At 44.7% G+C, this 20,660-nt stretch overlaps 2 protein-coding genes and 1 long non-coding RNA gene across 6 annotated transcripts in view; 1 reads left to right on the forward strand and 2 right to left on the reverse strand.

Moving 5' to 3' along the window:
* LOC110069972 (uncharacterized) overlaps nt 1-657 on the reverse strand; it is a 34,268-nt gene extending 33,611 nt beyond the window's left edge. For both annotated transcript variants that reach the window (XM_078388086.1, XM_078388085.1), the window contains exon 1: nt 279-657. The gene's annotated coding sequence lies outside the window, so the exon portion shown is untranslated. The remainder of the gene's footprint in view (nt 1-278) is intronic.
* A 1,912-nt stretch (nt 658-2,569) lies between these two features.
* Nucleotides 2,570-20,247, reverse strand: LOC110069964 (uncharacterized). Of its 3 annotated transcripts, none has more exons than XM_078388073.1 (7): nt 19,449-20,247; nt 13,326-13,814; nt 12,927-13,038; nt 11,474-11,544; nt 10,662-10,788; nt 9,346-9,447; nt 2,570-8,146 (listed from the first exon to the last, which is right to left on the reverse strand). In XM_078388073.1, the coding sequence occupies exons 2-7, from the start codon at nt 13,716-13,718 to the stop codon at nt 6,057-6,059; spliced, it is 2,895 nt and encodes a 964-aa protein (XP_078244199.1). In that variant the 5' UTR covers nt 13,719-13,814; nt 19,449-20,247; the 3' UTR covers nt 2,570-6,056. The 3 variants fall into 3 exon arrangements, with proteins under 3 accessions (XP_078244199.1, XP_078244198.1, XP_078244200.1); XM_078388072.1 differs by lacking the exon at nt 19,449-20,247 and adding an exon at nt 18,229-18,362; XM_078388074.1 differs by lacking the exons at nt 12,927-13,038; nt 13,326-13,814 and having other exon boundaries at nt 19,449-20,245.
* On the forward strand, nt 13,812-17,724 carry LOC144587476 (uncharacterized). Its single transcript, XR_013542630.1, has 2 exons — nt 13,812-17,273; nt 17,537-17,724. It is a non-coding gene; the product is annotated as an uncharacterized LOC144587476 (long non-coding RNA).
* Nucleotides 20,248-20,660: the final 413 nt, after the last annotated feature.

Here is a 20,660-nt window from a genome sequence, read left to right on the forward strand (position 1 = left end):
GAGATGAGATGCATCCTCTCCCGCCTCTCCTGCTTCCTCCAACCTAAACCTGCTTCTCATGGGAGCCATGAAAGGCGTCCTGCCCCTCAAGAGCCACTTCAAGGGGCATCCTGTACCTGGAAGGAGTGCCACCCGTTCCTTGGCTTCAGGCAGCAAAATCTCTTGGGTGGCCGCTGCTCTTCCCTTAAAAGGCCACCTCCCTGACCGAAGTAACCTGCGTTAACGGGGGGGGGGACCACACCAGATCCCCCTCCCAGCCTCCCCTGTAAGGGACTCACCGTCACCCACTCTGGTGGAGTCCGTGGGGAACATCCCTGAATAGGAGACCAAACCCCTGGAAGAGCCGAAGACCCCGTTTCCCTCCGGAAGAAGAAGAAGAAGAAAGGAAACGAGACTTTTTATGAATGGAGACGCTTGGCTTGGAGGACGCGCCACTTCCCACCCATGCGGCTTTCTTCCCCTCTAGGAATCCCAACTCTATGCATTTAACCCTTCAAAAGAAGAGGAGGAAAGGAAATGACCTCAACGTTCTCGGGAGCCGCCTTCTCTATTTAAGCCTTGTGTGTGGGGGGTCCCATTTAATGCTCCAGTACTTTTCTGTATTAATCTCTCTTTTTTTGTCTCGCTGGCTATCTCGGTTTGAACTTCCTATCATGTGACTGAAGCCAAGCCGAAGACCTGGCAAGGACCATCCAGACCCAGCCAATCTGCTCCCGGAGCACATGGATGAGCGGCCAGAGTTCCTTTTCCCTCTTTCCCGGGGCAGGGAAGCAAAGGAGAGACGTTGCCCTCGGAGCCCCTACTGCTTCCCCTTCTCTGTTCTCCGTTGGTGATTAATATGTAAATTAATGTGTGTCCTTATCTTGGGATAAAAAAAGTGTGCTGCCTTTTTAACCATGTTACCAAACTAGAGAAGCATCAAGAAAAAGCATGCAAATTGCTGACCAAGACTGCAACATAACAGTCCAGGACATGTCACAAAAATAACATGAGTTATCTCTGTTCCACCAAATGTTATTTTTGAGACATGTCCTTGACTGAATGTTGCAGTCTTGGTCAGCAATTTGTGTGCTATACAGCAGTGGTCCCCAACCTAGGGCCTCCAGATGTTCTTGGACTTCAACTCCCAGAAATCCTGGCCAGAACAGTTGATGGTGAAGGCTTCTGGGAGTTGTAGTCCAAGAACATCTGGAGGCCCAAGGTTGGGGACCACTGCACAGTATCTAGCGACAGGTGAACTTGAAAAATAGTAAGCAGGATTTATAAACCAAGTTTTTTTTAATTGTTTGGATAAGAATGTTCAATAGCATAAGCGGTTCAGTTTTTACTACAAAGATGAAATCTCATTTACTTCACTTCTTTCTCTCCTCACCGCTTAAACACATTTAATTTTTCATAAACTGTAAAAGGGCAACTGCGTTAGCAAAAAAAAAAAAAAAAAAACCCTACAGGCTTGGGGTGAGGTGAGCTGTATTTTCCCCAGTGATCACACTATAGAACAGGAAATGTGAATCAGTGCAATTCTTCACCCCATCTGCAATGTTTCTTCTTTGCCAGGGAGCCCTCTACTTTTTAAAAATATGAATCCTCTCAGATTGGTTCAAATATTTAATTGCTTGAGCTGATGCCGAAAGGAAGGATGGGGTGTGTGTCTGTACACACGCAAACCGCCTTTTCACTTTCTCCCAAACTCTTCCCTCTTCCCTTAAGGGGACAAGGACATCTTTGCACAGGACAGCATGAACACAAGAGTCTCCCCAGCGAAGCCGCTCTCCCAAGACTCTTCTCTATTTTTTTTTCTATAGGCTCTCCTGAGAAACACTCTTTGTTTGTTTGAACAACTTCCCGAAGCAAAGTTCTGTATCAGGAGGGGACAATTGAATCTGTGACTATAAACTCAAATACCGCAGGATTTACTTATAAAATGGATGAATATGAATTAAATTTTACTGATCACAAGACACAAAGATTGATTCAAATCAGTCCGGCTGTTTTAGCTTTTTTTCCTCTGCTGCTGGGGGTCTTCTACTTTTTTTAAAAGCTGCAACGACGAAGACAGACGTCTTACTGTCTGATCAGTTGATCAATTCTTGTAAAGAATCATAGAAAAGTTGGAAGGGGTCTAACAAGGCCATCAAGTCCAACCCCCTGCTCAACTCAGGAATACAATGATAGCCTATCTGCCAGGTGATTATCTAAGTTTTTCTTGAATGCCTCCAGTATTGGAGCACTCACCAACTCCTGAGGTAACTGGTTCCACTGTCGCACTAGGAGTTGTGGCTGTGGGTGATGTTTCAGTGATGTAGGCAATTGGGGCATGATGTTTAGGACTGCAGAAGCACCAACCCCCACCTTCTTTCTCCACGTCTTCTGAATTTTTAAAAACACATATGAGATTAGCACTAGATCACTAATCATTTTATCAGTAATACTGTGATACTAGTTTAGGGTTAGGTGATCTCTGAACAAGAAAACATTGTCTAAAGAATTACAGGCAAAACAGAAAACAACCCAGATGAAATAAGGTAATCAAAAATTGGAAATGACGCGAAAGACCAGAACACTGATATCTGTGTATGTTTTCATTTAATTTCAAAAATGGTACACAAACTTTCCACTAAAATATGGCCATCAGGATGGCTTACAAAATTTTAAAAGAATAATAAAAAAAGATATTTAACTACAAATTAATAAAACTGTATAAACTTTCCCGACCATCAGACCATTCAAATTAAGTGAATTAAAACTATTATAATATCAAAGGATGTGGATACGCGGAGTAAAAAAACACACCACAAAATACAACAAGTGAAACAGTAAAAAAAAATGTGCTTTTACTTCCTTCTTAAAATCAGAGTGGAAACAGAGGGCAACTGAAATGGTAGCGCCCTCCGTAACCTAGGAGCCACACAGGATGAGGCCCGAGATCTTCTGTGATTGTTCTAAAACAGTTCATCAAGGCAGCTGCTACTGCTCCTCTTCCCCACCTCCTCGGTCAAATTCAGCCAATCAGCCAGGCCCAAGCTGGCTTGCTTTTCCCACCTCCCTCAGCTGATCTCCCAGTCACAAGCAAGAGCACAGACTTCTCTTCCCCACCCTTTTCTCTGAGTGGCAGATCAGCCAAGAGGGGGGCGGGGCAGAGAAGCCTGAGCTCTTGCCGGAACTGGGAGATCAGCTGAGGAGGTGCCAGAAGCTACCACGCTGGGCCTGGTGGGTGGCTGATTTAGCCAGAGGAGTCAAGGAAAGCAGCAGCACCTGAGCTGTCGCCTTGATGAACTGGGACGAACCGGTTCATGCCCATCTCCAGTTGTTCATTTTAATAGGACCTCTCCTGAAAATCTTAACAGGCTCATAAAAAGACAGGCAGTGTCTCAGGGAGGCAGGTCATAATCCATGGAGGGCTTCCAAGTTAAAGCCAACCCTTTGAATTAGTCCCAGAATGTAACTAGCAGCTACGTAATCCAGGTCTTTCAGACTTTGGTTCCTATGATCATAATACTGTGTGCCAGTTAGCAACCAAAGCGCCACCTGTTCCACCAACTGAAGTGTGCAGGTTATCTCCTCTGATTTCAATTCACAAATCCTAACAGGTTCAATGTACTTGCAATCCTGGTTGTAAGGCTAACTCCACAGAACCAGTCTCTGCCCCATGAAGTATACAGTTAAAATCGAAAGGGCTTATCATAGCTCAATGACAGGTCCTGATAAGGATGCCTGACTCCCCTAAGAGTCCTACAGAAATTTATAGACCCCCAGGGTAAAGATCGGAAGTCTATAATTCGTCATAGCTGGCATTATCCCAGCAAAGGGTTAACCCCAGAATGAAATCGGACAATCAGTGACAAGCATTTTCAAACTCATCTGGGTATCTTCTTATAGGTGTCTTCATCATTGCAATAATTCCGGGCAATTCCAAGCCTGGTCTATTCCTACAAGCTTAATTTATTTACATTATTTCCAGGTTCCATAATACGAAAGTACTTTAGGGTTGTTGTAACATCCAGACATCTTACAGCCATGGAAAAAAACTGTAGGCACAGATACTTAAATTCAAACGTCAAACAGTTGTGCAAAACTGTAGACACATACGCTGACAAATATATGAAAATTGAACTTAAACTTTAGGCAAATGTTTAATTCAGATACTACATCTTGAGTGTCAGCTGTTTTAGCTATACAAAGTCCAGACAAGAACTTTAATCTTACTTGAATCAAAAAGAAAGCTTATTTAAAAGACACAATTAAAAACATATGAAAGAGACTCTCTCTCCATAATAATTCATTTAAATGTGAAAAGCAATATAATTCCAAAAGCTTTCTTGAAAGTACATGAAAGGATATTTCTTGTAACAAGAAAATATAAAACGGAAAACATTTCTAAGCCTCTAAGCATGTTGTTAACACACACAAAATCAATGCAGAATGTTCTCACCCAATAATTGTAAGCCAGGCTTCCGTTGAAATCTATGCCGGTGTGAGGTCCATAGTCTGGTACCACGTTGTTATATCTCTGCTGCACAAAAGGGCATTCTCCTCAGTGAAAGCAAGGCACGTGTCTCTCATAACACTTGATGTAATTTTATCCTGTACAGTGGGGTCTCTACTTAAGAACTTAATCCGTATTGGAAGGTGGTTCTCAAGTTGAAAAGTTCTTATGTTGAATCTGCATTTCCCATAGGAATTCATTGAAAACCATTTAATTCGTATCTGCTCTTTTTCATCCATAGAAACTACAGTGGAACCTCTACTTAAGAACTTAATCTGTTTTGGAATGGTGTTCTTAAGTTGAAATGTTCTTAAGTTGAAGCAAAATTTCCCATAGGAATGGACTGAAAACCAATTAATCCGTTCTGGCTGTTTTTTTGTTATGTAGAGGTGCGTTCGTACATTGAAGCATTAGTTCCCATAGGAACTAATGCAAAGCTGGTTAATACGTACTCTACCACTAGGGGGAGAATTTTTTTTAACCTAAGATGACCTAAGGTTAAAAAAGAGCAGGAAAGGGTTTTTTTTCCTGTTCTTATCTTGGATTTCTGTTCTCCTTAAGTAGGGACGTTCTTAAGTAGAGACCCCACTGTATTTATAATCTAGCCAAAGTCAGAATAACGAGTACAGCGAAATGCACTCCCACTCGCTGGCCATTACAGTACACTCGACAGCTATACCTGCCAGAAAAAGCCACCTCACTGTTAATATATAATTATACCCCTTTCCAAAACACTTTATTATTACAGGTATGTGACACCTTTTTTCTCTTCTCTACTTGCTTATTATTAAACAAACAGTTTAAATTCATCCTCTTTTCCTTTTTACAATATTCTGCAAAAGCTTCTTTTGTATATACTATGATTCTCCTTTGCCTAACACAATTATCCACATATATTTTGCAGGATCTCTTTGTTAACTAACATGGTAGGCAAAACACAACCTATAAGTAACATTTTAAAATGTACCTCAGTTTTTTTCCCCTTGTTGCTTTTTAGATGACATCACTGAGTTGTTGTTTAGTCTTTCTTGTGAAAATTGGCATGTTCTGAATGGGATGTTTCTGCCACGTTCTCTCATTAGTAGCTATGTTCCCAAACAAATCTGTCTGTTTTGCTTTTCTAATGTAAACGATCTACAAAGCAAATATCCATCTGTACTTTGACTTTCTCAGCAACCTCTGAGGCACTTTTAAAAACAAATTTACATTTTAGGGCATTACCTCTGCACCTCATAAACCCAATTTTTCCTAGATATTGACAAGGGCAGAGGGACAGTTATTCCATCAAGCTGTAAGAGAAAAGTAGGGAAAAATCACCATAATTAGTTCTTCTAAGATTCCGTCTATTAATAAACCTGACTCTCCAGTAATTGCAGGGATTAAACTTCACAGCTTAATGGGTCTCCATGACATGATAAACGTAGCCACTGGCTACTAAAAGGAAGCTGACAGACTTATTCTTCCCATGAAGTGAGAATAGGGTTCATTTAAAGTTGAAGAGGCCTGCTCTTCAATAGTTTGACCAACATCTGCGATTACTCTCCTGTGTAGGTGATGAGTCTGTAATGAGTCACAAGATGTGAATCGTAAGTGATTCATCTCCAACACTCATAGCATTTGTATGGTTTCTCTCCAGTGTGGACCCGTTAGGGTTGAAGAAGGGATGAACTGTGAGAAATACATTTCCTATACTCTTGGCATTGGTGTGGTTTCTCTCCTGTGTGGACTCTCTGATGTCTTCTGAAAAATTACTCATAAATAAAACACTCTCCTCTGGACTGGAGTTGTACAGGCCCTCTGTTTTGTGGACTCTCTGGTGTTTCCGAAGGCTTGAATTCTGAGAAAAATATCTGTCACATTTTTGACATTTGTATGGTTTCTCTCCAGTGTGTAATCTCAGGTGTTTCAAAAGTGTTGAATTCAGAGCAAAACATTTCCCACACTCTTGGCAATTGTAAGGTTTCTCCCCTGTGTGGACTCTCTGGTGTGTCCGAAGGGTTGAACTGTGAGTAAAACATTTTCCACACAACTGGCATGTGTATGGTTTCTCTCCAGTGTGGACTCTCTGATGTGCCAAAAGGGCTGAATTGTGAGAATAAGACTTTCCACACTCTTGGCATTTGTGTGGTTTCTCTCCTCTGTGGGCTCTCTGGTGTGTTAGAAGGGTTGAATTCTGAGAATAACGTTTCCCACACTCTTGGCATTTGTATGGTTTCTCTCCAGTGTGGACTCTCTGGTGTCTCAAAAGAATTACATTATCAATATAACATTTCCCACACTCCTCGCATTTATAAGGTTTCTCTCCTGTATGGACTCTCTGGTGCGTCAGAAGGTGTGAATTTCGTGTAAAACATTTCCCACACTCTTGGCATGTGTATGGTTTCTCTCCAGTGTGGACTCGCTGGTGTGTCAGAAGGATTGATTTCCGAGCAAAAGATTTACCACACTCTTGACATTCATAAGGTTTCTCCCCAGTGTGGACTCTCTGGTGTGTCCGAAGGTGTGAGTTTCGAGCAAAACATTTTTCACATTCCTGGCATTTGTATGGTTTCTCTCCAGTGTGGACTCTGTGATGTTTCAGAAGGTGCGAATTCCGAGCAAAACGTTTCCCACACACTTGACATTTGTACGGTTTCTCACCAGTGTGGAGTCTCAGGTGTTGCAAAAGGGTAGAACTCTGAGAAAAGCATTTCCCACACTCCTGGCATTTGTATGGTTTCTCTCCTGTGTGGACTCTCTGATGCCCTAGAAGTTGTGAATTCAGAGCAAAACTTTTCCCACACTCCTGGCACTTGAATGGTTTCTCTCCAGTATGCAGTCTCCAGTGTTTCACAAGAGTTGAATTGTGAGAAAAACATTTTCCACACTCTTGGCATTTGTATGGTTTCTCTCCAGTGTGGATTCTCTGGTGTGTTAAAAGAGTTGAATTGTGTGAATAACATTTTCCACATGCCTCACATTTGAATGGTGTGTTTCCTGTGTGGACAGTTTGGTGTTCATAAAGGCTTGCATTTCGAGCAAAACATTTCCCGCACTCCTTACATTTGTATGGTCTCTCTCCAGTGTGAACTCTCTGATGTGTCAGAAGGTTTGCATTCTGAGTAAAGCATTTGCCACACTCCTGGCATTTGTATGGTTTCTCTCCAGTGTGTAATCTCCAGTGTTTCACAAGGGTTGAATTGTGAGCAAAACATTTTCCACACTCCTGGCATTTGTATGGTTTCTCTCCAGTGTGGACTCGTTGATGTGTCAGAAGGTTTGAAATGTGATTAAAAGATTTTCCACATTCCTGGCATTTGTACAGTTTCTCTTCAGGCTGGATTATTTGATACTCACCAAAGCTTGAGCGGCAAAAAAAATCTTTTTTATATTCCTGGCATTTGCACAGTTCTTCTGTTGTGTGGATAATCTCCTGCACCCGAAGAACAGAATTCGTGGCAAATAAATCCCTGTCTTCCTGATGGTGGTATTCTTTTTCTCCTCTTTCGATTTCCTGGTGGCTTGCCAGTTCTGGTTTGCTATCAAAATCTTTTCCAGATGCTTCACTTCGGAAACATATGCTTGCAGTGTGGTCCTTCTCCTGAATTTCAAGTGCCATCCTTCCATCAAAATATTCCCCACATTGGTAGAGCTCTCTCCTGGTATAACATTCCTGATCTCCTAGAAGAAAAACAAAGATGGAAAAGATTGAATCCCCAATTTTGAGAGAACAAATCCTCTGGAACGGAAAAAAGTGTCTAAAGGAACAAACTGGCTCCTGAAGGAGAAACTACATTAGGGGAAAATCTGTGGCACACATGCCATATATGAACACCGCCCTTCCCATTTTTGTATGCATCTCCCACGTACCCTGTTCTAGAATTGATTGCAAATCCAGGATTCTTAGGCTGGAGCTATGATCATTCAAGCAGTATGAAGCCCTCTTACACGATTCATTTGCATGGATAAGATACCAACTAGACTTGCCCGTAAGAGCACCAACACAGGGCAGTCGGAGCTACTGCATCATTCTGCCACTGCCTCACACTGTTGGGTCACATTTAGCCAGTGGTCTCCAAAAATCCTTTGGTCCAAAACTTCCATCTTGGCCTTCCCAGAAGAGGATGAACCCTATCGCCCCCCCCCAAGGGCTTGATGTAAGGAAAGAACTGCTGGTCCTACAATGGTCTGATGGTCTGGGCTTCTCTAGCTGATGGTGATGGTGGCCCAGTGGCCGAATCAAAGGATAAGGTAGGGCCTCCAACAGCCCACCCAAGGAGCACAGGTGGAAGGCAGAAACTCAGCTCGAGTCTCCCCAAGGAAGCCTACAGCTTCAGGGAAGGGCTATTCAAGGAAAAGGGTCTCCTCAGGAACAGATTGTCTCCTTGGGAGAAAACCTGTCTCCTGGGGAAATCATGGCAGCTGTCCCAGTCAACCAAAAGGCTCCACCCATATGCTGGATGAATGGAGTCCAGCTACATAAACCTTACACAAGGCTAGGCGCTCAGACACCATCTCCTTCTGGCTCCTGCTTGTGAGAGCGCTGGATTCTGATCATGTCTGTGAAGAACATTTTTGGATTTTCTAGGTTTAAGCTTCTGGGCTTTTCTTCCCTGGTTCCAGCAACTCTTCGGAGTGGCTTGGCCTGGCTTTCTTTTCTTTCTGGATTTAATTAATCTGCACCTGTTGGTCTTTACTCTCCAGTAGATCTCTTTTTATTTATTTGAATATGATTCCTCATCCTTGGGCCTTCTCTTGAGTGAAAAAAAAATCCCTGGAGAGGACAATATTATATTCTACAGGGGAATAGGCCATTTGGGGGACTCAGTTCCCTCTCTCCCCCCATCGGATCAACCCCTCCGTTTTAAAGGAACACAAACCTGTTAAGCACTGCTCCTCTATCTCATTGTTGTGAAGTGATGTGATGATGGTAGCGGGATCTTCAGGACATTCCATGGCTTCCAAAATGTCTTCCCCACAATCTAGAGTAGAGTGTTAAAAAAATTTTTTTTTTCCCTCACCATAAACAAAACCATACATTTTTAAGTTATCACTTTCTCTCTTTGGATAACATTGTTTAATAATCCCTGCTCTGTGTCCTCTTCCCAAGAACTTCTGCCTTAGATGGCGAAGGAGTTTGTATCTTTCTTTTCTACTTGCTTCAGCTCATCCCTATCATCCATCATTTATTTTATTCATTTTATTTATTTAAAATATTTTTACCCTGTCTTTCTCCTTCAGAAGGGCCCAAGGCTGCTTACATTGTTAAAAGACAGTATTTAAAACTAATAAGCGTAAGTATACAAATACGAAAAAAAATCAAACAAATATCACAAAAATGGTAAACAGAAGCAGCATTAAAATACATTTAAATCAGGAAAGGCAGAACAATCCATTTAAAACCCCCACTCAGGCAGCCAATCACTGAAGGAAAGCTTGCCTGAAGATAAGGTCTTCACCGGTTCATGGAAGGACAGCAAAGTTGGGGCCTGCCTGGCCTCCAGTGGGAGGGAGTTCCAAAGTCTAGGTGCAGCGACAGAGCAGGCCCTCTCCCATGTCCTCACTAAATGTACCTATGAAGGTGGTGGGACTCTAAAGAAAGGCCTCTTGTAGTGATCTTAACCCCTGGGCAGGCTCATTAAGGAAGATGGAAGTCCCTGAGATAGCTTGGAGCCAAGCCGTTTAGGGCTTTACAAGTTAGAACCACCACTCTGAATGGTTTCCAGTAATGGATCAGCAGCCAGTAGAGCTGCCGTAATAAGATGGGATATGGGATCCTCGTGACCAGCCTCAGTTAGCAATTTGGCTGCCGCGTTTTGGACCCACTGAGGATTCCTGACACTTTCCGTAAGCAGCCCCATATAGAACGTTGAAAGACCACCTGCACGGTCATGTGATGAAGATCAATATCCCTTTACTCACTGAAGCTCCACCACTCCAGAACACCCTTATGTGGAGCTGATGAACTTATGTCTGACAAAGACAAAGTGCATCTCCCAGTAATGTTTCCCCAATGGCCAGACTGGCTGGAGCTGATGGGATCTGAAATTCAGCAATGCTGGAAGGCCCCCAGAATTCCTAAACTCTGCTTCAAGGATGCCCGCTCCCCCCGAAAAACGATAGCTGGCCTAAGTTGGGTCACTGCTTTAACTTGAATATTGCTGTTACCGCACTTAACATAAAGAGGGAGACTTACCAAGAGAGGCCACAATCAAACGATTCTCCTCCATGACTTCCCTGTGGAGGGATCGCTGGTCCGGATCCAGCAGGGCCCATTCTTCTCGGGTGAAACTGACAGCCACCTCCTCAAAGGTCACTGCACCCTGGAGGAAAAGAAGCCATTAGAGGCATTAGGAACCCCAATGTGAAAACGGTTCCTTCAGGAACCTTCTAGGATTGAAAAAAAGAAGAAGTTTTCATTGAGAAAGAAATCATCATTGTTACTACTTTTCAAATTTAAAGTTGGGGAGGCTGGAGTGGTCTCAGGAGACACAGACACTGAATGAACATTTATTGGATGTAGGTAAAAAGGTAAAGGTTCCCCTTGACAATTTTTTGTCCAGTCGTGTTTGACTCTAGGGGGCGGTGCTCATCCCCGTTTCCAAGCCATAGAGCCAGCGTTTTTGTCCGAAGACAATCTTCCGAGGTCACATGGCCAGTGCGACTTAGACACGGAACGCTGTTACCTTCCCACTGAGGTGGTCCCTATTTATCTACTTGCATTTTGCATGCTTTCGAACCGCTAGGTTGGCGGGAGCTGGGACAAAGCGGTGGGAGCTCACTCTGTCGCGTGGATTCGATCTTACGACTGCTGGTCTTCTGAATCTGCAGCACAGGCTTCTGCGGTTTAGCCTACAGGGCCACCACATCCCCAAAATTGGATGTAGGATGAGGGGCTAAACAGATCTCTGGGCTGCTCCGTTAGGACCCTCCTCATGTTCTTTGCATTCCCAGACAAAAACCAAAAGAAGACAATCTCCCCAGCAATCCTTTGCCTCCCCCCCTTACCTGATCTGGTTCCTCCCCATCACAAAGAAGAAGAGACAACGGACTCCTTGTCCCAGGCATCGTTCCGGCCCCTGCAAGAGAAATCCAAAACCATCTCATGGACTTGTCTTGGTTATTCAGGCCACATTCCAAAGAACACAGATCACAACACAACCCCTTTCCCAACATGACAGGACTCAGGTTCCAGTAAAAGGGAGAGGTAATGTGCCACAAGACTGTGGAGGGATGGTTTCGGGTGTTGGTGGACATGCCAGGGATCTACGGCCTCTTCCCCAGTGAGTCATAAAGCTGACTCAGTGACCTAGAACAAATCCCCTGTCGCACAGAGTTACCGGTTTGAGGATAAAGTGGTTACCAAAAAAAAAAAGCCATGATGTCTTGAACCTATGACTGGTTGAGATATAAATATTGATATAATATGGAGATATAAATACAGTGGTGCCTTGCATTACGACGTTAATTCGTTCCAGCGAAATCGCTGTAGAACGAAAACGTCGTAATACGAAAATAAAAAAGCCATTGAAACGCATTAAAACCCGGTTAATGCGTTCAAATCGGCTAAGAACTCACCGCCCAGCGAAGATCCTCCATAGGGGCAGCCATTTTCGGGTACCTGTGCAGCGAAAAATGGCTCCTAAACACAGCGGGGAGCCATTTTGAGCACCCGGCGGCCATTTTGAAAACCCGACGATCAGCTGTTTTGATCGTCAGGAAGCGAAAATAGGTTCCCGAAACAGGGAAACGATCGTCGCACAGTGAAATTCCCCCATTCAAAACATCGTTTTGCAATTGCAAAACCTTCAACGTTAAGCAGATTCGTCGTAATGCGGGGTAAGCGTAAAGCGGGGCATGACTGTATAAATATTGTCTGTAACTAAGTGCATAGGTAAGAATGTGCGAGGAATACTCCAGTCACTTCTAGGTGTCAGGATGCTGGGCAGCTCAAGGGTCTTGGTATCTGGTTACTGGGCCAGAGGGAGAGAATTTGATTCCCCACTGTGCCTCCTTGACTGGCCCTAAGGACCATTCCAGCTCTGGAGTTCTACTAAGATGATGATGATGATGATGATGATGATGATGATGATGATGATGATGATGATGATTTTATAGCTTATTCCTATTTTGCACTTGGTTGTCCCTGTTATCCCTATTTTCATTTGGGTAAAAATGCTTCTCTCATTTAGTCTTTTGGGCACAAATTGAGCCATAGGGACCCACAAATTGAGGGTTCAAAATTAAGACATACCCCTAACAGATAGAAACAGCTGGTGACAAAGAGATTCTGCCCTAAAGTGGTGTAAAGTTGAAGAAAGGCAGCCCAAGAATCCTTCCCGTATTCCAGAGGAGGAGAATGAGTTTAAACACATGCACACACTCCCCAGCAGGAATCCCTTAGCCTCACCCTTCAATAAATCAAATCAAATAAATCAAATAAATAAATTCAAGAGGGCACCTCCATCACCATCCGGTTCTTCCCCTCTTAGGAACATCTTCTGTCTGCTGTCGGACGTAGTCTTTTCTGTTGCAAAGAAATCACACTGAGCTTCCACTGAGAGGCTTCTGATCTGATATGGCAAGTTGAGGGTCCAAGTCACAGAAATTGGAAAAGAAAAAGAAAAACAAAAAGGATAGGCAGGAATCTTTGCAGACGAGGCTTAGACATGGGGGGGATCTCTGTCCACTGATAATGAGTAGAAGGTTTTCCGATATTCCCTCTCACATTCTCAGCCTCACAGAGGAAGAAGGCACAATCTCTGGAAGTGGGCGCATATTCCTCCCCGTGCCTACTGGGGTATAGGGGTCTTATGCTTCCCCACCCCTGCATCGCAGTCATCAGAAGGAAAGCTCTCACCTTTTGCTCTTCCTGCCTTTTCTCTTCCGCCTGGTTCAGGAGGAAGCCTTCGGCCAGGGCCACCGCCTGGGAACTGGTTTCCGCTCCACATTCCCTCACCCACATCTCCAATTCTGGGGGGAGAGCGGTCAGGAACTGCTCCAGGATCACCAGGTCCAGGATCTCAGCTTTTGTGTGCCTTTCTGGCTTCAGCCACTGATGGCAAAGATGGTGGAGTCGGGTGCAAGCCTCTCGGGGCCCTGCTACTTCCTTGTACGAGAATTGCTTGAAGCGCTGGCTCTGAACCTCTGAGCTGACTATGTATTCATCCAGGACACCCTTCCTCTTTTGTTCCCACAATTCCACACTCCTTCCGCTTTGGGTGGCGTGGGGGTCATTTCCTGCTCCATCCATCTTTGATCTGTGTTGCAAGGAAGCCTCCAATGGAATCAAAGGTGACCATCCCCGGATTTTCTCTCGGACTAAAGGATTCGGCCCTCTGCTAAAGCTCTGCAAGATCAAAATGTTGTACAGCATGTGTGAATGCAGAATGTGGGAAACAGGTCTTTTTCCTCAAGCAAAAGCAGGCGATGTTTCTGTTTGCTGATTCGTAAGAGAGCACTGGCGAGGAATACAACTGAGACAGGCCCCACGGAGCGAGCTTCCAGGGAATGCTAATGGGAGTTATACTGGGGAGAGGTGGTGAGGAAACGCTCTACTGGAGGAAGAAACGAAAGAAAACAGGAGACCAAGGCATGGAGGGGAGAAATTTAGATCAACACCAGCAAGTGGTCTGGAGTAACCTCCTAGAATCCCACATTCAGAGCACAGCTTAAGAGCTCAGTTTAAGAGGAAGGGGGTATTTCCTGATAACTGCTGAGAAAAATAAGCAGTAGCTCTGAGCATTAGGAGGGCCTTCCTGTTTTCTGACCCCTAAGAGCGCACAGCAGAGGAATAAAACTTAGCTCCGAGGGATGAGCAAACAGGGAGATCTAACAGGAGTTTCACAAAGGGGGCGGGGGCTGATGGGGCAGGTCAAGTGGGAGACAATTAATTACAAAAATTCAGTTTCTGGATATAATTATCTAGATGTGAACTTTCCCAGCATCCTTCTAGGCAGATAAGGAAAGGGCACTCACAGACAAACAAAATAAAGTTTTAAAAAGGTAACAGGGATTACGGCGGGAAGAGATACTTCCGTGGTGGTGGCCTGCAATGTGTGTGTGCCATGTTTGTCTTTGTGTGTGAGAACAGGACCGTGTACACAAGCGCTACTGGAAGAAAAGTGAAAGAGTACTGTCCTCTGAAGATGCCCATGGCCACAGAGACTAGCGAAACGTCAGGAAGGACAACCTTCAGAACACGGCCAAAGAGCCCGAAAAACCCACAACAACCAAAAGTGAAAGAACTGGAGCAGAGGGTGACAACGCTTAAGGCCGTAAGAGGAGATGAAGAGCACATAGGCAGAACACTGGAGCCGCAGCAGCAGCAGGCTAGGGAGGCACCGGAGGTGGAGGAACAGCAAGACAAAGCAGACGAGAGGAGAATGCTGAGGAGAGAACAAACACAGTAGAGGAATCGCCATGGAAAAGAGTCACAGTTAGGAACAAGAGAAGGAGAAGATACTATTCACCATTGGAACAGTAGAACCACTTTCAGATTCTTGAAGAGAAGTCTGGCACACAGCAGGCAGAGGTAGAAATACATGAGACTGCGCGAGAAGATACGAGAAAGCATGAATGAACCCACACCCTATAAAAAGAGAAGAGTCGTTGTAGTGGGAAACTCCCTACTGCTTGGGATTGAAACTGAAATGTGCCGGGAAGATCTGTGAACCTGTCAGGTATGCTGCCTCCTTGGAGGACAGATTTAAGGATGTGATGGAAGGATTGCCATCACTCATAAAAGCCACTGAGGCATATCCCTTTCTTATCCATGTGGGAACAGACGACACAGCCTAGAGGGACGTCAAACCTTGAAGCTGGGAAGCAAGCTCAAGGACTTTGGGGCCCAGATAGTCTTCTTGTCCATCCTGCCAGTACTGAGAAGAGGAACAGAAAGAGAAAGAAAAATACTCTAGGTGGAATTATTGGCTACAAAGGAGGTGCTGACATTGAGGGATTTAGATTTTGGGACCACAGGCTATGCTTCCTGGAAGATGGACTAATAGCAAGAGATGGGTTGCACCTCACAGGCACTGGGAAGAATGTGTTTGGTGACAGCATGAAGAATTTCATGACGAGAGTTTTAAACTGAATTGGAAGGGGGAGGGAGATGCAAGCTGAGAGGTAAAGATAGACAAAGTAATATGCACAACGAGAGGAACAGACTGAGAAACTCTAAAGGGTCCCAATAATAATCTTCATTAAAATGTACTGTATAAGGAAAGCAGGCCACAAATTACGCAATCTCCGGTGTGTATATACAAATGTCAGGGATATGGGAAACAAACAAGAAGAACTGGAAATCTTAGTTCAGGAGGGTCAATATGACTTGACTGAAATACAGCAATTGAAGAATAAAAACACAGCTAGAAAGGCCGGTGGTCAAAGTGTAGTTCAAAAACACACATTCCTTCACAGAAATACAGGAGGATGAGCTTGGTTCTTCCATCAAGAGCCTCTGGATCAATATAATTGGAGTGAAAATGTAAAAGGAACATGGTAGTTGAAATTTACTCCTAACCATTCAATCATGGAGAAGGTGCAGATGAAACTAAAGATGGAAAATTTCTGAAAATTTCCATCCCCCACCAAAAAAAAAACATTTCCCCTGGGTTTTTAATGGAAAAAATTGACATTTTTGGAAATTTTACATCTCTAGATGAAACCTTTGAAAAACAAATTGCAAGGACTTCAAATAGACACAATGTAGTGGTAATGCGATACTTCAATTACTGTATCCTGATATCTGCTGGAAGAAAAATTCTGCCAAATATGGCCCTTCCAAGAAATCCCTGGCTTGTGTGGCTGATCTCCTACAAAACAATCAAGAAGAAACCAGAGGAGTAGCTATCATGGACTTGATCCTAACCAATAGTGATGACTTGGCGGAAGAAATGGTAGCAGGAGGAACTCTGGTGGAAAGTGACCATGTTCTACTTGAGTTTTTTATTTCAAAGGGAACAAAAGCAGAGTGTGTGTTTTCAGAAAGTCAATTTTAACAAATTCAGAACAGCAGTGGTTCAGCTACTCAAAGGAGATGGAAAAATAATTAGCAAAATACTGAAATACTGGACAACACCAGCAATCATTATGTCAGACTGCACAGGGAAGCCATTGAAATCCACAAGCACCGACGAAACTTCAACAGGAAGGAGGAAAGTTTGAAGCTCAACAAAACCTGGCTCCCAGCTCTCAAAAACACAGAGTGCAAAAGGTCAACAAACTCCACCCAGCCACAAGGTCAGGGGATTACTACACACAAAAGACCAGCTAATGACACCCATCAACCACAGGGACAGATAATCTACCCTCCTTATTACAACAATACACCCACAACAAAACACACTAATCACCCATCTCCTGATTAGGACAATAGCCTATCTCACAAACTAGCCTTCTCACAGCCATAAATACTCCACTCCCAAACCTACCCAGAGCACAGTTTGCTGTCTTCTGAAGATGCCGGCCACAGAGACTGGCGAAACATCAGGAAGAACCACCTTCAGAACACGGCCAAGAAGGCCGAAAAAACCACAACAACCATTAGATCCCGGCCGTGAAAGCCTTTGCGAATACATTAAATTCAGAACAATGGTAGATTAGGTCTCATAGTGGGAGATCCTAACAGGAAAAGGAGTCCAAGGTGAATGGAAGTTTCTTAAAAAGGAAATTCTAAATGCAGAATTACCAACAATTCCAACAGGAAAAAAAGATGGAAGACACAGGGGGAGGGGGAATGGCATCAGAAAAAGCTTAGAGAGGACCTGAAGACAAAAAAAGAACACACATAGGAAGCAGAAGGAAGGTCATTTATTTTATTGATTGATTGATTGATTGATTGATTGGACTTATATACCTCCCCATAGCGCTACAAGCACTCTCCGGGCGGTTTACAATTTTAATTATACAGGCTACACATTGCCCCCCCCAGCAAGCTGGGTACTCATTTTACCGACCTCGGAAGGATGGAAGGCTGAGTCAACCTTGAGCCGGCTACCTGGGATTTGAACCCCAGGTTGTGAGCACAGTTTTAGCTGCAGTACAGCGTTTTAACCACTGCGCCATGAGGTCAGGCAACAAAAGATTACCAACAAGAAGCAAAGAATTGCAGGGATGGAGTTAGGCAGGCAAAAGCTAAGAATGAGCTGAGGTTACAAAAAAATACCAAAAGCAACAAAATGCATTCTTCAGGTATTGTACATGCATAGCAAGAGATAAATGAACAGTGGTTCAGCTACTTAAAGGAGATGGAAAAATAATTAACAGATGACAAAGAAAAGGCAAAAGTACTAAATTTTTACTCACACTCCAGGCCAATGTAAAGTACAAATGGAAGGGACAGGATTGCAGCTTGAAATTAATAAACCAATAATCATGGGATACCTTGTTACTTTGAAGGAGCCTCATGGCACAGTGGTTAAACTGCAGTGCTGCAGTTGAGACTCTGCTCATGACCTGAGTTTGAACTTGAGTTGAATCCCAACAGGCTTAGGGAGCTGACTCGAGGTTGACTTAGCTTTCTATCCTGCCAAGGTTGATAAACTGAGTGCGGGGGGGGGGGGGGGCAATGTGTAGCTGCATAATTAAATTGTAAACTGCCCAGAGAGAGCATTAAGCACTATGGGGTAGTATAGAAGCAGTACATTTTGTTTTCGAATGAGTTCAGATCTCCAGCACGGGATGTCCTGCACCCACAAGTACTGAAGAAACTGATGGATGATCTCTTAGAACTACTTTGTATTATTATTTTTTAAACTCACGGAGGATGGATGCATGACATGTTGGATGATTGGAGGAGGGCTAACGTTGTCCCTATCTTCAAAAAGGAGAAACAAGGGAACGACAGACCACTCAGCCTGACATAAACCACAGGGAACTGATTCTATGAAAGAGAAATGAGATACCCAGGAAATTTCCTTCGGCTGAAACCTGGACCTTTCCTTTACAAGGGCATCCTCTCCCTAATGGGCTTGTCTCTCAGTTTCACAACCAATTTTCACGCAAAGCCTCTCTCCTGTGATCCCTTCTGCTCTTGAAAACCCCTCCTCAAACCTTTTTCTAAAAGAATCGTCATCATGATCATCATCATCGCCATGTGCTGTTCAGCAAATCTGGACCAACGGCAACCCCTCCAAGGGAGTTAGGCATAGGGTTTACTTAGAAAGGGTTCCCCCCCCTCTCTTTGTCCACACAGGTTGGCCCTTCTGCTAAGAGAAATGAGGGGTGATGGTGCAAAAATGGAAGTCTCAACCTCTGGCAAAACAGCCAGGAGGAACCCAAAGCGTTGAGTTTCCCCGAAAGCATTTTCTCCGTTAAAGGAAACTTAGGAACACTTCATCCTCTGATGCTCAATGTATTACTCAACTGGGGCAAAAGAGGTGTAAATCTTGGGATTCTGATGTGCTTTGTTGCAATGTTCAGGGTTTTATTTTAAAATCGGCAATATTTTGAGGGTTAGGCTACTTCCCCCCCCCCCGGGCAGCCATCTTCTGGGGGGGGTGTTTCAACCCTTCCCCCCCCCCCTTTTATTCTCCCTCGTCTTCACGGGTAGGGCCAGCCTTACTCTTCGGAGGAAGAGGAGGAGGAGAACCCCTTCGATATCAAGGGCTGGGGAGCCTTTCCTTTTCCTCCCCACTCCCTCTGGCTTTCCTCCTCTGTTTGGAGGTGTGCGTGTGTGTGATGATGATGATGTGCGTCCCCCTCGGCCTCTCCTGCTCCCCCCCCAAAAAAATCTAACCTGCTTCCCCATTGAAGGACATCACACACACAAGGGCCCGTCCAGGGAGACCCCCCCCTTGTGCGAGGGGGGGGAGGGAGACCTTTGCCCTTTGCTTCAGGCAGCGAAATCTTTTGGGCGGCCGCTGCTCTTCCCTAAGAGCACCCTGCCCGTCCCAAACGGCCTGCCTAACTGGGGGTTGGAAACCCCCACCTCCCGCCCCACAAATCCCCACGCCCTCACCCCATGGGGCAGACTACTCACCCTCCACCCCACGCGGCATCCTTTGTGGGAGAGTCTTTGAAGATCCCTGAAGGAGGACCAAGTCCTTGGAGGAACTGAAGCTTATGTTTCCCTCCGGAAGAAGAAAAAAAGGAGACAGGAAGAGACTTTTTTATGAATGGAGACGCTTCGCTATGGAGGACGGGCCACTTCCCATCTCCCCGGCCTTCCCCCTCCCCTTCTAGGAATTCCAACTCTGTGCACTTAACCCTTCGAGAGTACAGGAGGAAAGAACCGTCCCTTGCAGGAAGAACCTGAGTTTTGGCTTCTCAGACAACCGAGATCTCTGGCTTAAAGGAAATTTAAGCCAGGGGCTGAGTTCTTTCTTTTTCTAGGTTTTCCTTCCCAACTCGACCCATCCAATGTCATCCAACCTTCCCAGGTACTACCGTCTCCATTTCCTAAACTGAGAAACTGCCCCTTGTGATGCTCCAAGACTTGAATTTTGTGTGTCCCCTTTTTAGGTTGGTTGGCACTTTTGTTCCTTTCTGCTAGTCACAGGATTGAAGCCAAGCAGGACTCCTGGCAAAACAGATCCAGACCCAGCCAATAGGCTCCCAGAGCACATGGATGAGCGGCTAGAAGTTTTTCTCCCTGGGGCAGGGAGGCAAAGCTCCTCAAAGCCAAGATCTGGCCTTTTCTGAGACTCACCTGCTTTCCCTTCTCTCTCCCTGGCCTCACCAGCTTTCCAGCCCCAAATCATCCCGAGGCCCTTTTCACGTTTCATTTGGCACAGGCTTTCCTGGACCCTGGGCCATTTCTCATATACGTGGTTCATCTTGGATGCAAGAGAGATTACGCAGGCCCCCTTCAACATTTCCATCATCCTTGCATTTCCTCTTTTTTTGCTGATTCCCACTGAGCTATGAATAGGCTTGATAAAGGAGGCCACCTCAGACTCGGTGCGAGAGCCAGAGCAGGTGAAGGGACCGGCCTTCCCTGACTTCTCACACTAAATACTAAAGCCCAGAGAAGGAAGCAGAGGCAGCTCACCAGGAGACACATTCAGGGAGGTCCCCAGTATTAAAAACCCAAGACATCATTTCCACATCTGTGATGTTCCAAATGCACATCTGGCCACTTGAGCAGTGGGTTGACAATACAAGTCATTGTAGGAAGGTATAAAACTTTTGGGCTCAGAGCAACCGACTCACATCACTCCTGGGTTGGGATCTCTGTTTGAGTCCGTACTGC

Source organism: Pogona vitticeps, chromosome 2, assembly GCF_051106095.1.
Source record: "Pogona vitticeps strain Pit_001003342236 chromosome 2, PviZW2.1, whole genome shotgun sequence".
NCBI classification, from domain to species: domain Eukaryota; kingdom Metazoa; phylum Chordata; class Lepidosauria; order Squamata; family Agamidae; genus Pogona; species Pogona vitticeps.

Coding starts and splice junctions, on each gene's coding strand:
- LOC110069964 (XM_078388072.1), bottom strand. Junction 11,545..12,926: donor AGAACCGGATGGTGATGGAG/GTGCCCTCTTGA, acceptor TTTCTCTTGCAG/GGGCCGGAACGATGCCTGGG. Junction 9,448..10,661: donor TTTGATTGTGGCCTCTCTTG/GTAAGTCTCCCT, acceptor ACTCTACTCTAG/ATTGTGGGGAAGACATTTTG.